At 49.2% G+C, this 16322-nt stretch overlaps 1 protein-coding gene across 1 annotated transcript in view; it reads right to left on the bottom strand.

The window, feature by feature from the left end:
• Positions 1–7388: 7388 nt before the first annotated feature.
• LOC105192478 (lachesin) overlaps positions 7389–16322 on the bottom strand; it is an 86784-nt gene continuing 77850 nt past the window's right edge. Inside the window, exons 7-10 of the mRNA XM_011156643.2 lie at positions 14663–14803; positions 14437–14556; positions 12034–12204; positions 7389–9405 (exon numbers count right to left, since the gene is read on the bottom strand). Of these exons, the coding sequence (XP_011154945.1) occupies positions 9101–9405; positions 12034–12204; positions 14437–14556; positions 14663–14803 (737 nt within the window). The 3' untranslated portion in view covers positions 7389–9100. The remainder of the gene's footprint in view (positions 9406–12033; positions 12205–14436; positions 14557–14662; positions 14804–16322) is intronic.

The raw sequence follows: 16322 nt of genomic DNA, 5'->3' as shown, positions 1-16322 counted from the left end.
CGAAGCAACGCTCGCACCATTCCCGAGCTCGTTCGAACGCGGAACGATTGTCCCATTTAACAACGCGGGGATGCAATTTTTTCCTCTTCCCTAATGTACACATCGTATATCGGTCTCTCGATCGGGAACGAAGACAGCGCGATTCGTTTGACCAGTCCGTGCTTGAACACCGAGAAGCATTGTGAGCGCGCCTCTCTCGTGCCGGCAGGTTCTCTCAAAGCCGTCATTTCCGTCTCACGGGGGAAATTCTCCCCAGGATACGCGCCGCGAACCGCACGGGACACCTGCGGGTCCGCGTGCGCTGAATCGAGGTGCACCTCTCGCCTGCGAATCGCCTGCGTTCGATTTTTATTATGTCTTACAAAAAGTATACAATACATCATGTCGACCGGAACGCAAGGGGATAGTTAGTTCGTGCGCGATCAACGTCAGAAGAGGCGACGGACGATCGTCTCTCTCTCCGAGGAGAAATTTGCCCAAAGCTTCTCTTGTGGGAAATGAAAGAGGAGCCAAGGTTCTGCGAACGTTTAGAACGACAGGTTTCGACGGGAGGAGGTGAAGGATCTTCAACAGTACATCCCTAATCGCATCGATGTGAATGAAAATTGTCGGAGAAAGGGACCTCTCTTTCGATGAAAGTCGTGAAAGTTTCTCATCAGGCTGCCGCTTCTAACAAACGATACGTCCGCGCAAGCGAAGATACGCCGCAAACTGATGGAGCAGAAGGCAGTCTGCTGACTGACAAAGTTACCTCATCCTCGCCTCTTCTGACGTGAACGTCAGCGTAGACTTACGATACCGATCCTAAAGCTTAGCGCGGATAAGAGGGAGGAGGCTGGGGCGGGGGGGGGTGGATTAGATAGTCCTTAAATGCTTGAGATCATCTTTCGCATCATGCACACCGCTAACAGTATTTTCTCCCATGCAGTATTCGAAGTTCCGTTTTCTCGTATTGTCTGATATTGCAGTCTGGAGGAGTGTATCTGGAAGCGCAAAAGGAATGAGCCGCCGCGGGACTCGCCGAGGCTGGCAGTGACGTACAGCTGCCAGGTAGCCGTCAGTGATAACTTCCACAGCGGGGACGACTTAGGGATTTCGTGGATGGCTCGCGGCCATATCCCATGTTACATAGAAAATTCATCGGCAGCTCTCTCTCGCGCGAGAATGTTTTTCCCGTGGTACATCCATAATACATTTCACTTCCGGCGGACCGTATCCCGATACCGAGCGTCGCCGAAGTTAAAGGTAAAAGTCGGAAAATAAGCGCGAGGAATCAGATTATCCTGCGGGGCTGGTGGCAGAAGCGCGTGCGTGTGCCCATATCCCGATGTTATCCGTCATCGCCAACAGTGTTCACCATCAGCTGCAAGAAGGCTGGGAGGTTATCGTCGTCGTCGTCGTCGTCGTCGTCGTCGTCGTCGTCGTCGTTGCCGTCGTCGTCGCGCGCAGGCGTGAACTTTTTTTCTCGGCCTTCTTATACCTTTAATTTTGCACAAGCTCGTCGCGCTCGTGAGAAGCGCTACGAACGATCGTCGATGAAATTCTATCTATGAGAGGGGACTTTGCTAAGACGTGTCGCGTTTCATCCCGTCTTCACGGATCAGTAAAGTGAATTAAAAGGATATCTTAGGCTCGATTAGTTTTCGCGCGAGTTTAATTCAGCACGATGTTCCCCGCTGCGGGTAGATTGCGAAAACTACCGCGGTAGCGGAAAGGAGAACGAGTGGGAGAGGAGGAGCGGAAAATTCTAGAACGGATATTTGGATTTTTAGGCTTTTTTGCCAGGGTGTTTTCGCTCGATAAGGAAGATATGATGTTATTTACGACTCAATAAGCGCAAAGAAACTAACGGCTGCAACAAGCCACGCTGCGAAACTAAAGTAAATAAAAGAAGCGCCATGAAAAAGATAAGCGTGGGTACACAGCGGAACAACAAAAAATCAAAAGAAAAGAAAAGGAAAGAAAAAAGAAATGAGCATAGTTCAGAAATCGTACATTATATCAGCTTCCGCGTGAAAAAATATTTATGCGGGTAATATCGTGTAAAAATGTAACAAAAAGAGAACGAATAAATTTTGCGTCGCGCGGAAATCAGCGTAGCGCGTGTATAATCTGGGGAATATCGCGAGAGAACGTTGCGGGGCCGGAGAGGGGGAGGCTGAATGAAAACGTGTTATCGTTTTACCGGTGTAAGGACCGAAAGGGACGATACGAAGAAGACGATAATTCACGCAGATAAAAGGAAGTTGGCTAATTCTCTCCTTTTCCGAGGCTCTCAGAACTTTACACCAGTGTTCAATCGACCCACTTAAGACTCATAAAACAAACTTTTCGAGCTGTTCGATCGTGTCGTGAGAAAAATCCGCGAATCGCTCGCTGCTGGAAGCATCAAAATATACGAGCGCCGAGAAACGTGAACGCAAGGGCCGACGACGTACCGCCGACGGAAAGAAAGAAACATTAGAAAAGAGTAAGATTCTTAAGAGAGGGAGAGAGAGAGAGAGTCTCGCCGATCGACTTATGTCGACTTACAGTCATGCCGATAAATATCGGCAACGGAAGAACTGTTTGGTCCCGCGGTGCGAGGAGTGGAAATATCGCGCACGTAAGCGAGACTCGGGCGTCGCGCGGAACAACATTGACCGTCTCCGTTGCGACGTGTTGAAGCGCACGTTTCTGAAGCTAACTGCATCCTCGGTCCGCGGCACGTCGGGATGGCGAAACGAACCGACTGCGAGCGCGCGATAAACCAACCGCCGTGCAAGCAGCGCGCATACGTAACTATCCGTGCCCCCTTGTATATAGCGGTCCTCGACGGGCTTACACGTCGTACCTCTCGGGACTTTAATAAGCGTAACCGGCGGGGATTAAGCGAGCGGCCGAGAAGCGACATCGGAATCTACGGCCGGCCATACGTAGAGAGAGAGAGAGAGAGAGAGAGAGAGAGAGAGAGAGAGAGAGAGAGAGAAAGAGAGAGTGTGTGTATGTGTGAGTGAGTAAGAGAGACGGCCGTGCAGCTGCAGCTGCAACTTTGCAGGGACGACTTTGCGTCGTAGTTCAAACGGAACGGCAAGCCCGTTTAGAAGTCGTACGATGGAATCGTCGACGTCGTCGGGCATCGCGACGACGAAGAAAATGGAGGCTACGGCGACGGCAGGCAGGACCTCCGAGGTGAGCCGTGAAATCCTCATCCCTTCGGCTCTTGCGCGGTTCGATGGGGCCGTATCTCATGCGGCCGTTCACGCCGCCTTATCCGCCCCGCGGATAATAATACCGCACAATTACTCCCGAGATGCCCGAGTTCGCGAAAGAAGGGAAATAAAATCAGCATAAAGCGAGAGCCGCCAAATGGCGCGGCCTCAGCGCAGCGGCAGCGGCGGCAGGTCTTCTAATGAAAGCGCGGAGGAGGCCGCCGAGGGGGTGGCAGCGGCGGCGGTGGTGGCCCTTAAATTAATTCACGATGAATTACGTCCGCGCCAGCTGCGCGGGCAGTTGTGTTTATTTATGGTGGAACTAAGATCTTCTTCGTAGTCCTTAAAGGCGGATTCGCCCTTATAATTTCTCACGGTGGCCGAGAGAGAGAGAGAGAGGGAGGAAGAGAGAGAGAGAGAGAGAGGGGGGGAGAGAGAGGGAGAGAGAAAGAGAGAGAGGGAGAGAGAGAGAGGGGGGGAGAGAGAGAGAGGCGACCCGCCTCTACGTCGTTGCCCGCGTCGGGTCCCGAAGAGGGACGATAATCGTCCTAGAACGAGAATTCCGTGCGACGAAATAAGAGGGAGTGAGCCGCGAGCGTGTCGCAAACGAGCGCGATTCGGACCGCTGGCTGGGAAAAGCTTCGCTATTCTCTTTCTCTCTCTCTCTCTCTCTCTCTCTCTCCTCCCCCCTCTCTCACCCTCCCCCTCACGCGCTGTTTTTCACACGCCGAGAGCGCAACCATTCATTGGCACTCGCGAGGACGCTCGAGGACACTTTGCGCGTGAGCGCAGATTTTTTATTTTTTATTTTTTTATGACTGCCCATTTCGACGTAGGTGGTGATGACGAATGCGACACGTTGCATATTACATCGAACGCGCGATGGGCCGTTGGTTAATTGAAGGGCTCCTCGGGAAAGCGTTGCAAGCGACAAGTTTATCAGACGCGACGTTTCAGTAGAGCAATGTGAATGGACTACGACGGGGGGAGTAATGGTTCTTCTGAAATATTAACCCTCTCCCTCTCCTCCTCGGTACACCCGTGTGGTTGTATATTTCATCGAATAAAGCGTTTCTGTCAAATTAGCGCGACGCTTCTCTGAAAATGGCGCTCACGAGGGGAGAATTCGCTACTTTCTTCTTCTTTTTTATTTTTGCGCGAGAATTTCTGCTATCGGCGGGAAAAAAATAAAATATGAAACAAAGGAAGAAAAATCAAACAACCGCATTTGGATAAACAAAAGCGGTTTATATAAAGCGGAACAACACTGACGGTTTTTCACGCTGGACCCTTTCGGCGCCGAAACGTTCTTTCGTCCTTATCGGCAGTCGGAGAGACTGTGATCTGAACGCGTAGCGCTCGGAACTTTGTTTCGGAACTTTCGCCGATGACTTTGTAATTTGGCAGGACGGCGAAAGTGTTTGGCTCCTGCCGCTCCCGAGGAGTATTTCGCATGAGAGAAGATTATTTAAGAATAATCACAAGTGTGGCCGCGAAGCGACACATTAGCGACAGATCGGTGGGGAGTGCAGCGATGGTGGAATGGATTTCACCGAAGATTGGACACACGCATATACGTATGTATATACGATGGCGCCTGCGAGAGCTGTCGACGAGATCTGATAACGAACCGCGGGTGTAACGAGATGCAATTTCGCTCGCTATAAAAATCCAAAAACCGCGTGCCCGCGGGAACGGCCGATTTATTTAGGCGAGTGAATACAACACGCTCTCTCTCTCTCTCTCTCTCTCTCTCTCTCTCTCTCTCTCTCTCTCTCTCTCTCTCTCTCTCTCTCTCTCTCTCTCTCTCTCTGTCGTGGCGGGAGCGGCGCGTGGCGAAGCCGATGCGATCGATTTTATTATTCCGTGCGGCCGTGCTGGGTCCGCTTTGCGGAACCGCGTCCGAAGGATGCAGGATGTAGACCCGAAAACAGCCCGGTCGGCTGACATTTTTCACACGCCATTAACGTCGCGACGCTCGCTGTTGCGCGACATCTAGTGTAATTAAAGCAATCATTGCAAAAACGTCACGCAGTAGCGACGTTACTGCGGTGTGGCTGAATAAAACTGACCGTAATTAAAGAATCTATCGTTACGGAACATAAGCACGCCCTCTATGGGATAGAAATATAAAAATATAATTAATATCGCTTATATTTTCTCTCTTTTACTCTCAGTTCCTCTTTTTCTCTTACATTCTCTCTTCCTCTCTCTCTCTCTCTCTCTCTCTCTCTCTCTCTCTCTCTCTCTCTCTCTCTCTTCCTCTCTCTCTCTCTTTCTCTCTCTCTCTCTCTCTCTCTCTCTCTCTCTCTCTCTCTCTCTCTCTCTTTCACATACACGCACACGCATACACACACACACACACACACGTGCGCGCGCGCATTTTTGGGCACGTTTGCCCGGAGCAACTCGCGTGTCAAAAAAAGGATCGAACACTTACGAGTTGTTTCGCTCACGCCGGAAACGAGCAATCGGATATCAGACCGGATATCGGATCGTAGAACGCGCGATCGACGAGACTTGTCGTCGGTACACGTTGCGTTTTGATTAGACTGCTCCTAAATAATCACAAACGGCAATTCACGCGCAACGTAGACTTCGTCGTAAATATCGTTATTGTCGCAAGTATTTTCTATGTGTATTCACTTGGTTCACTGGAAACGCGTCAACGTCATTTTATAATTGTTACTTTTTATACTTTTGCTGATAATTTCATTTTACATGTCGGGGCTGTGCAGGTGAAATAATAAGTTTCATGTCATATTTCCTATATAAAGGTCTGTGTCCCCTCGGAACTGAAAATACACGGCCAACCGATGCGTTTGCAAAAATATCTAGTTCCGTTAGCCCGAAATACTATGTCAGATTCACCGGCATGAAAATAGTGAAAATTTATTGTCTTGTCACTAAGCCGTCTGATGTGAGAAAACTGGAATTATTCTTCGCGCACATGTGCGGCCTTGTTGCTCACTATTTTCGGATTACAAATGTATTATCCGCTCTTTGTTTAGTTTTGCGAACAGTTACTACTTGTCACAGTGTCTTACAAAGTATACGTTTGAGTTTTTTATATCATTACATCATTTCTGTCTCTGAGAAAAAAAGCGAAAAAAAAAGCTTTTAAATAGATGCTCTTAGCGTCGTTTATTTCAATCTCCAATCAGAACCCAGAGCTTTACGATCTCGACAGTCGCTCTCGAAGAACAAAGTTCCCGCGTAAATACCCGTTGAATATCATTCGATTTGACTTGAACCGGAGAATTCTAATATCTATGGTCGCTCTTTCTCTCTCTCCCTCGAAAGTGGAACACTTGAGTTCTACCGGTCATCGAAAATCACTCACCGCGGAGTTTCTTTATCGAGAGTCGCCGAGATATCCGAGTCGGCGAAAGCTCCGGCGGAGCTCTCCGAAATAAACCTTCCTCGAAAGGGTCACACTTAATTCCACGTTGACCATCGGCGGAGTTTCACTGTCGAGAGCCGTTGGGTAATCAGCGCCGCGGAAAACCCTCGAGTAATGAGCAGCAGCGAAGGCGGCAACGGCAACGTGCAACACGAGGAGGGGAAAACTTGGCGACGAAGAAAACAAGAAGAGAAAGCGGAAGGAGAAGGAGAAGAGGTGCGATCGCGCGTCCGCGACTGGGGCGTGTGGCGGGCAGAACTTCGGGGCCGCTCTCTTCGGCAATCGCGAGTGGTCCGGCGGGGTGGGGTCGATCGAGAGGATTCGCCGAGACGGACGAAGCTCGCACGCGAGGCGGCCTCGCCACTTCCGGGCCTTCCGAACTCGGTTTAAAGCTGCGTCGATATTCGTTATAATCGCGATATACATATTCTATTACACACCAGCGATCGTACAAGGAGGCTACCTATGAAATCGCTACGCCGCTCGCGCGTATTCGCTGACGGAGCGGCGGGGAGGGGGGAGGTGTAGGTGGCACTAAAGCCTTAGATTAAGAAAGAAGCGCGAGCGAGGTCTCGTTTGCTGATTGGCTGACCGCCATATTGGTCCCGTAATGAATCTCGTGTGAAACCAAATCTCAACTGGCGTATCGTATGTGACAAAATAATATATTCGTAACGTTATTTCCTTATAAAAAACATTTTAGACATCTATGAGACAAACAAAAAAAATCATATTATGATAATAACCTCACTTACTTTAATGAAATATTGATGTATCATGTATCAAGGTGGTCTGTATTTCTCAACTCGATATGATATTCCATAATTTCAAGAATCTCTTATTTAATGTTAATTACAACGTTGGAATTAAAATAAGAGCGTTTCTGAGTGACTTACAATTGACACTTACGATTGACTTTACATCAGACACGCAGGTTGCTTTTGTGGTCTGTTCTTTTGGACTGCACTGCTAAACTGCTGCAGTAAGTTAAAGTGAGACCACTACATTTTTTCTCACCCTAACTTATCGCATCAGTTCAGCAGTGCAATTAAAAAGAGCAGACCACTAAACAGCTGTGGGCCCAACATGGCGACCATAGAAAGCATGAAGAGAGGGTAACGCTTGCGCTTCCTTCTTAATCCAGGGCTTTAAGTGGCACGAACGTGTTAGTTACCCTGACGTGTCAGTATGCACACATATACACGTGCAAGCGCGTGCCCGCTATATGATACACGTACATATATACATCGCGCACATAGATTTGTGTGTCACGCCGCCGGAACTGAAGAGTTATGCTTTCCCGATTGGCGGGAATGCCGCGGGACGTCGCGCGACGACTGTCGCCGCTTCGTGAGATGTGTCCTCTCTCTTTTTTCCGGCCTTCGGTCTCTATTGCTTCTCGTTGTCTTCTCTCGTGTTCCCTCGTGCTTTGGTCGCTCCTTTGTCGCTACTTTGTATTATCCGATACACCGGCGCGCGCATGCGCGAAGGTACCTCGATCGACCGAGCGTTCGCGCTCGATTTGATAATTCGATAATGCGTGATCGAGCGCAGAGAGGATCGATCGTCTGTCGCGTAAAATTCGCTGCTTTGCTCGACAGCCAGTCGTGCATTAATTTTTCTATTAATCGCCGCTGAGAGAGAGAGAGAGAGAGAGAAGACGGCAAATGAGACGGCGACAGGCGCGAATGCGTCGCAAGATAAGGTTACGTCGCGTTTACATGAATCAAATTTGTACAAATGAGGAAATCGGGGGTATTGCCTAAAGTATGTGAAGAATAGCACCGAGCGAAATCATGAGAAGCTGCTCATCTGAGAACGTCAGCTCAGAATTGAATTAACGTAGCACTCACCGATCGGTCCCTGATGCAATCGTTAAGTCGCAACGATCAAGATACGCCCCGCGTCGCGTATGTTCGTCTTCGACCCCACCTGGTTCATCCCTTCCGCGAGCTTCCGGCATTGATTAGGTCTACGGATTACGAATAAGCCGCTCGAGGACAACGATACGTCGTCGTAAGCGATGGTGGTGGTGGGGGTGACGGTGAGGAGACTTTTAAGCCTGCCCGAAGCTGCTTCCGTCGCGTATTGTCGAGCGAGTTGTTGAGCGCTCAACGAAGCCCGAAATTCGCGTTCATGCCTCCTACGCGAGGACGGCGTTTCGCCGAGCGTGAGATGCACGCCTGTGCTTCGTTCCACGCGACTTGCCGCCGCCGCTGATCAGCCACTGGAATCAAAGAGTCACGCGTTCGAAGAATAGCTTACCGGAGCTGCCTTCGAAAAGAGTCAACCCGACAGCCTGGTCAACGACGAGGCACGTCGCCGACGTGTCTCCCTTTGCCGGAGCTCACTCAGCAGGCCGCGACAGAAGCAACTTCGGAACAACTTGTGTCGTCGAGTGTCGATTGAGTGACACGCCTCTCCAAATGTGGTTACGCTGTCGCCGAAATCGGTGCCACGACCCGCTCTCCTTGAGATTCGCTCTCGGCTCGCGTATTCTCGCCTCTCACCACCACCACCTCCGGCAGACGACCATCAGCGACACCAGCGACGACAAGACGACAGAGAAGCGCCGCGGGCACGGGTCGCTGCCCGATTTCGCGTTGATCATCGGCCGTTTCTTGCCGCCGCGGATTGCGGACGACGGCGTGGCGACCGACGCTGAGCCCACGTGTCCGTGCACCGTGTTGTCCACCGGCAGTGGCCTGTTCTCCATCTTGTCTATCTCCGCCGAGCCGTACACCACCTCGTCCTCCTCGTCTTCGAACGACAGCTGCACCGCTGTCTGCGTCTTCGCCGGCGCGGCGATATCTGCAACAGCGGGAAGAAACGCGGTTTCCGGCTGCGGGCAAGAAACACTTACGAGTTACGGCGAGGCGAGGAGGCGTGGAAATGCCCCCGGTCACTCGCGGAGACACTGCGGAGAGCGGTTCGCAGCCGTGGCTCGTAGAATAATGCTGTTCTATCGTCGCGCGACCGAACCAAGTATCAAATGAAGCTGCGACGTCGAGCGATCACCGGCCACGTTCCAACGATCATCATCAGCGCGACGATGGACAGATTAGGCTCTCTCGCAACGCCGATACTCGCGTATCTCTGCATCACCTCGGGACGAACCTCGAGGTAGCCCCGTAGTCGTTGCTTCGACGAGTGACAACATTGCGAATTTATCGGCGCTTATCCCCGAGAATTCTGACACTTACGCTGCAAACTTTACCCGTCGGGAGTATCGTGAACAAAGGAAAAAAGGTCAGGTCGAGAGGCGCTCGGAGATAAGACAGCTTAACCCACATGCATGCTACTCCCATGCAGGGACTTTAATAGCGGCCGCGGGTGGACACGTGCGTACAACATCCGTGTATGTACAGCGTGTTTTCTAAAGTTTCCTTCGAATACGCCTGGAAGTGTATCCCATCGGGCGGTTCTCGGGCGCAGATTGTCCCACGACGAAAATCGATCGGACGCCATCTTCCTTCGTCAACTTTATATTATTTTCGACTTTGCGAGGACCCTGTTAGCGCCAGGCGGTCGGTCAGTCAGTCAGTCAGTCAGTCAGTCAGTCAGTCAGCGGGCCGAAAACGCGAATGGAGCTGTTGCGAGCGCATCTTTCTTTCTTCCTTTTTCTCTTGTACCGTCACCTTTCAATTCCGCCACGCAAATACGTCGATTCTTAGGTCCGGCGTAACGGCTGGAGAGCCTGCTCTCGAAATCGATCGGTCGATAACGCACGACGATTTACGAAAGCGCGCAAGGTGCACTCGCGTTCTGCAAGCCTGCGCCCCCCTCCCCCCGCCCCAAGTGAACGTATCCCGGGAGAGTCGCAAGCCAGCCGTGAAATCCGACATCGCGCGCGCGCGTCCTGGCGAAAAGATGAGGATTGACCGAAGGGCGTCTACCGCTGTGATATAGGAGGCAGATCCTCGGAGGTTTCCGTCCGCAAAGTGACGATGCTTGTACACGCGAGGCGTGTTTGCCGTAAGGAGGAAACCCTCTTATTCCTATCATCCCGCGATCAGTCTCGGCTGAGAGAGCGCGGCGCGGTCGAGACTCGAGCAACAATTTCCACGTCGAGCTGCCGGTACGGAGGACTCGTTAACCTCGCGACCCGCCGCATTAATGTAGGAATAACAGGTCGTGCGGCGCGAGAGCAGATTTCACCCCTCGCCTCGCCGCGCTCCGTCGCCACGCGAGATACACCATGAGTGTAACCGAGTTGCAACGTGGCAAAAAGCCGTTTCACCGCGCGCCGTACTTGGTCCGCGCGCTGCGGGAGCAGTCGAGAGCCTTGTTACCCGGCCGCGGCCCGTAAGATCGTTTCGTACGCAGCTACGCACCGGCGTACAGCGCATTTTGCGCCGTAACGCGTGTTGGCCCCAGCGGCAAACACACGGCGGGCTCGCGGAGACGAGAGGATTTTACCCTCTCCGGTAAAACTTTAAATCTCCGGGCGTAAAAACGGCAATGGGGTTGGCGTTCATATCGGGGATTGGCAAGGGAGGACGGGGGGGGGAGGGAGCAGGGGAGTTTCGGCGAGAGAACTCGGCGATATTGTACGGCGGAGTCTTATTCTTTATTTAATGTCGGACGAGAGCTTCTCGGACGTCGCCCCGACCGGGGGCTTGATTCACGCGACTCGCTTGCCGGTCCGACGGGAAGTTCCGGCGGAAATCTTGCGGAACACGCCGCAATAACGAGCGCTCGAAGCACAGCGGAGTCCGATTCGATTGCGATTCGCGCTGCCTTTTGCCATAGTCAGGCACGGAGAGGGAGCATCGTCTCGCTTTAAACGCCCGCCCGTGAACGTGAGCAAATGACTCCCCTCCCTCCCTCGGCGCCGGTCTCCGATATACTCGCTACGATTTTCCAGATATTAGTCACGAAATACAATTTTCCACGTCTACAGAGCCGAGCCGAGAAACGCCCGGGCGCGGCCGGTACTAATAAATCCCGACGCAGCGTTATCTCCGAGGAAATAATTGTTATCAGCCGGGAACGTGCGGGAAATTAATCGCGGTACGCGCCACACTTACCGCGCGCGATTATAAGTACGGTAATTCATTCACAGGCCGCGGAGGCGAACTTTTCATCGTCCTGCGGCCTGCCCGCGCCGCGCGCAATTATCCGCGGTCTACCCGCGGATTTTATTTCGCGGCACGGATCTTAATCCCCGGTGTTCACGAATATCGAAAAGAGAGTAGACACACGGAACTACGCGGAAGCGAGAGGAGAATGGTTGAGGCGGGCAGTTGAGGGGGTTGACGGCGGGGAGAACACAGACGGTGGGAAGAATGTACACGTGTATTGAAACGAAATGCAGCGCAGATAACGAAATTCTGCCCGTTTTGACTGCGTTCCGTCGTGTAACCGAATTAGGTATTCTTTATGGGCTCCCCGGGAAACTTCGTTTGATAACGGGTCGAAAACGCGCTGTGTACTCACCGTATAATCGAATACTGCTCTCGACATCGCCGAGGGAATTTTTGGCCGCGCACCGGTACGTTCCCACGTCGTGTTTCTGCAGGTTCCGGATGGTGAGGATCATCCGGACCTCGAACTGCGACTTCGCCACTGCCTGTACGTCGTGCCTGACGCTGGATATTATCATCGCGCCTTGGGAACAAAGCGGGGAGCAAAGTTGATTATCCCGATTCCGATAGAATAGACACGAGGCCGCGAACGACACGAATTTCTCCACGAGAGAGCATGCATTTCTATCGATTGACACGCCGGCAACAACAAGCAACCTTCCGTCGACCGACCGATCGTATGTGCGATTAGAAGAGAGAGAGAGAGAGAGAGAGAGAGAGAGAGAGAGAGAGAGAGAGAGAGAGAGAGAGAAAGAGAGAGAGAGAGAGAGAAGCAAAAGGTGTATGTCACGGGACAAGTGAATCGCGTTCGGAGAATGCGGGTAACATTTACGGAATGCATTTGGAATGTATAATTAAAGTTTCTTCCGACAATCGCACTTATTTCCAGGATATTTGAATTCAGCCAAACAAACACCGCAACGAACTGTTCGTCTTGATCATTATTCTGTTTATTCAATTATTTCGATGATAGTATTCTGGTAATACGATAAAATCCAAGGGTGTACCGCTGCGTGCATTTGCTTTGGATTAGCTGAATCGTTTCGAATTATTTTAATTAAACTCCAGAGAGAAGACGCCATCGCGCTCGCGGGCGCGCGCGCGCGTTGCGAGAAGTTGAAGGCACCAGAGAGGTTACATCTTCTACTATAAATAAGACATCTCTCGCCGGTTCGCCGCTATGCTTTCTTATTACACGTTGAAACAGTTGCATATAATGGGAAACAAGTGAAAGGTATCTTCCACGCGAGACGAAATTGCATACGAATGCGTTGGAGCGAAGAGCTCCGGATAGCTGAGCGTGTGTTAAACCGGCAGCGAGGACGTCTGCTCTCCTGCAAGACGCAATCCACCGCGGGAATATTTCCGCGAGTCTGAATAAGTAGTATTCTCTTATATCTATCTAAAGTTTTCCCGGGAAATTCTCTCTGAGCCGCGATATTATATATCGCTGTGATATGTGACTGCTCGCGTAGTCAAGCAATTTGCGATACCGAAACTAATTTTTCAATGTTCCCGATGGAAGAGCCGCTGCTTCTTACCGTCGTCGTGTGTACACGCGCGTGTTATCTCGTGCGCGCATCGCGTCTGGGACACTCCGAGAAAATTAGCTTAGAACGGGAGGGACTTACGCGCACTCGCGCGCGCGCGCGCAGGCTTTCAATTACGCCGAATAAGTTCCCCGATGCGCCGATGATATGGGAAGGGAATGCGCGATAGCGTTCGATAGCCTGTACTCGCGTGGTATCTTCCACCCTTGTACATCGGAATCGCCTAGACTATAAAGTACGGGCCATAATCGGATTTGTCTTGCGAGGGTAATTAACGTTTGAACATTTCTCCGCTTGTTACAGTCGGTAATTAGTTAACAAACCAATCGCCGCTGTAACGGACCGTGCTATTTGCGGCAAGTAGCGCGCCGGTCGAGTTGCTTCAACGTGGACGCGATTTATTCGCGTGTGCGCCCGCGAATTGGAGTATAGTTTCTGAATTATTCATCGTCGCATTCGATAACTTTATTCCGCGAGGAAGCGCAACATAAATCGTTAGCGTGTTACTATTCATTTTATCATTATTTCTTCATTAAAATCAATACACGTCGTATCGTTGAATAATAGATAACACATGCATATGCACGTGTGGGGTATCAAGATTAAGAGTTAAGAGGCTTTGCGGAGGAAGTTATTTCCAGTTGGCGGCTTTAAAGTTGCATGGCTATTCGTGAGAACGCACTTATCGTGTAACTCAAGAGATACGTGTCGAATCGAAAGGATCTGAACGTCGATATTATTCTGCATGAAATGTTGAGGAAAAGAAATTCGTAATTGAAAATGTACGATCAAATAGCTCGTACGATCAAACCGCAGCGTATCGCTAAAATTTTCGTCCCTTTCCTTTTCCCTTAAATATATTTTTAGTCTGCCCATAAGCTCCATCTGTGTCTCGCTAAATGTAGCGTATTTTTCTCAATATTTATATTTATATTTTATCAATACGACGTATCGAGAACATCTCTTTCAGCGTCTATAAACAACATCTCCGTAATAACTGTAACTGATACACAAACGATACGAGGAAGTATGCGGCGTGTCCTTTGATGTCCTCTAATCTGATGTCGCGATCGACGCGCGCCAGTCTGCCGCGCTATTACGCTAAAATATCGTAGCGCCGAAGTACCGCGGTACCGGGAAACTTGAACCTCTTACGGCGCGCAATACGAGAGTTTTTAGTGAATGAACCAAGCGTGTCATCTCACCCTTGTCGTTGACCCAATAGTTGATCGACTTTGGGGACGCTTCGACGAAGCATTCCAGGACCACGTCGGTTCCCAAAGGCGCGCCGACCAGCTGATTGGGCACGTGAATCACCGGCGAAACTGTAAACGAAATCGGAAGATACGATTGCATTTTCGGTGGGCGGCGGGATCGAAGTGCAACGGAACTCTGTCGGACGTTGTCCGAACGGTAACCGCTATTACTCACAATGAACGTTGATAAAAATACGTTTGCTGACCGCGGGCGGGATGCCATTACTGGCGATGCACAGATAAACTCCCATCTCGTTCCGCGAGATCTTTGTTATCTTCAGGTCCTCGCCAAAGTACTCGGTCATGGCATTAGATACTAAGAACGGAAACACAATAAACTATATATAATTCTTCTTAAAGTATTTTAAAGGCGTAAAGGCGTATGCCTCAGCCGTAAGCTGTTTTTTTTCTCGATTCAGAAAAAATCAACATTAGTTCAACTTAATTTATTAGCTTATTCGGCATATAATATAGCTCATTAAGATCTAACGGTACGTAAGATGTTGAAAAAAGTGTTTGGCATTTGTAACTTTAATCGCGTAATGAGAAAGAATCATAGTCATAAGAGAACCATTTTTATAAGTATTACTATAATATTGGCGATGGAATAATCATATATGTGTATTGCAACTATTTTTTCGTTAGAACAAAAAAGATACAGTTGGATTCAAGATACTATGTATATAATTTTAATGATATTAACTCACTCTCACAATGTAAAATTTAAACAAATATTTATCGTACAAAAAGAGGAATGAATAATTTTAGCCTGTGCATTGGAGAAGGATGAAAATTCTCTTTATCGATTAATAAAGATAAATGTATAATACAATCAGAATAATTTCATCGTCAATAATAGCAAGTGTAAAATAATATAAAACTTATTGATTTGAATGCGTGCTTTCTTGCTTTATTCAAATCAATTTTTCCCGTAGAGTACCCTAATTTAATGACCGATGTTTACGTAGCTAGTAGGAACGCTAAGTGACAACCTGTTTTTAGTGGCTTTTGTTTTTAATGGAGAGCAACTATTAAATATGCTACCGTCCATTAAATTCAACGCAGTTTAATTTATTTTTTTTTTAAGTCGCGCTTTGCTTTCAAAGAGAGAGAGAGAGAGAGAGAGAGAGAGAGAGAGGGAAGACATTTCTCGTAAATTCTTATTTAATATGGAACCTTTTAGGGCTGTATATTTTTATTAATAACTTAACATCTTCCGGCTTTGCAGTTTACTTCGTCATTCGTGGTTTGCGAGCTAAAAATGAACATTTTGTTGCGTTTGCAGAAATTAATAAATGATGGTGTGTAAACGAATGAAGAAAGTATAAAGCGAGCGATTTGTCATTGAAGTTACTAAGAGCAACGCCCGATAATGAATAAAGTAACATCCTCGTGTAGTGAAATTATACTCGCCCTAATTATGCTTCTCCGATACTTTATCGCAAAACACGCCATGTCTGTACGCTATATTAGATGTACAAATGAATAATCCAAATTATTTTAAGCAGTTACGAAATTAATTTTAAATTGAATAGATTTTCCCGCTCTTTTGTGATTATGCAATGTTGACATATAGCTATTAAAAAGAATATATAGTTTGGCGAAAGGCCCAACATAACCTTCAAAAGTATTCAGTTCAGTACAGTCGAAAATGGCAACAGATAAGGTGCATATCCGACACTGCATCTTTACAAATTCCAACAAGGAAAAAATGCTGCAAAAGCGCGCGAATCGATTTGTTCCTTTCTCGGCGAAGGTGTTGTACATCGTACGATGTGTGCGCATTTTGGTTTAAGCGGTTTAAAAGCGGTAATTTTAGTCTAATCGACAAACAA

Source organism: Harpegnathos saltator, unplaced genomic scaffold (assembly GCF_003227715.2).
Source record: "Harpegnathos saltator strain DR-91 unplaced genomic scaffold, Hsal_v8.6 scaffold855, whole genome shotgun sequence".
In the NCBI taxonomy this organism is placed as follows: domain Eukaryota; kingdom Metazoa; phylum Arthropoda; class Insecta; order Hymenoptera; family Formicidae; genus Harpegnathos; species Harpegnathos saltator.
This window is presented reverse-complemented; position numbering and strand designations above follow the sequence as displayed.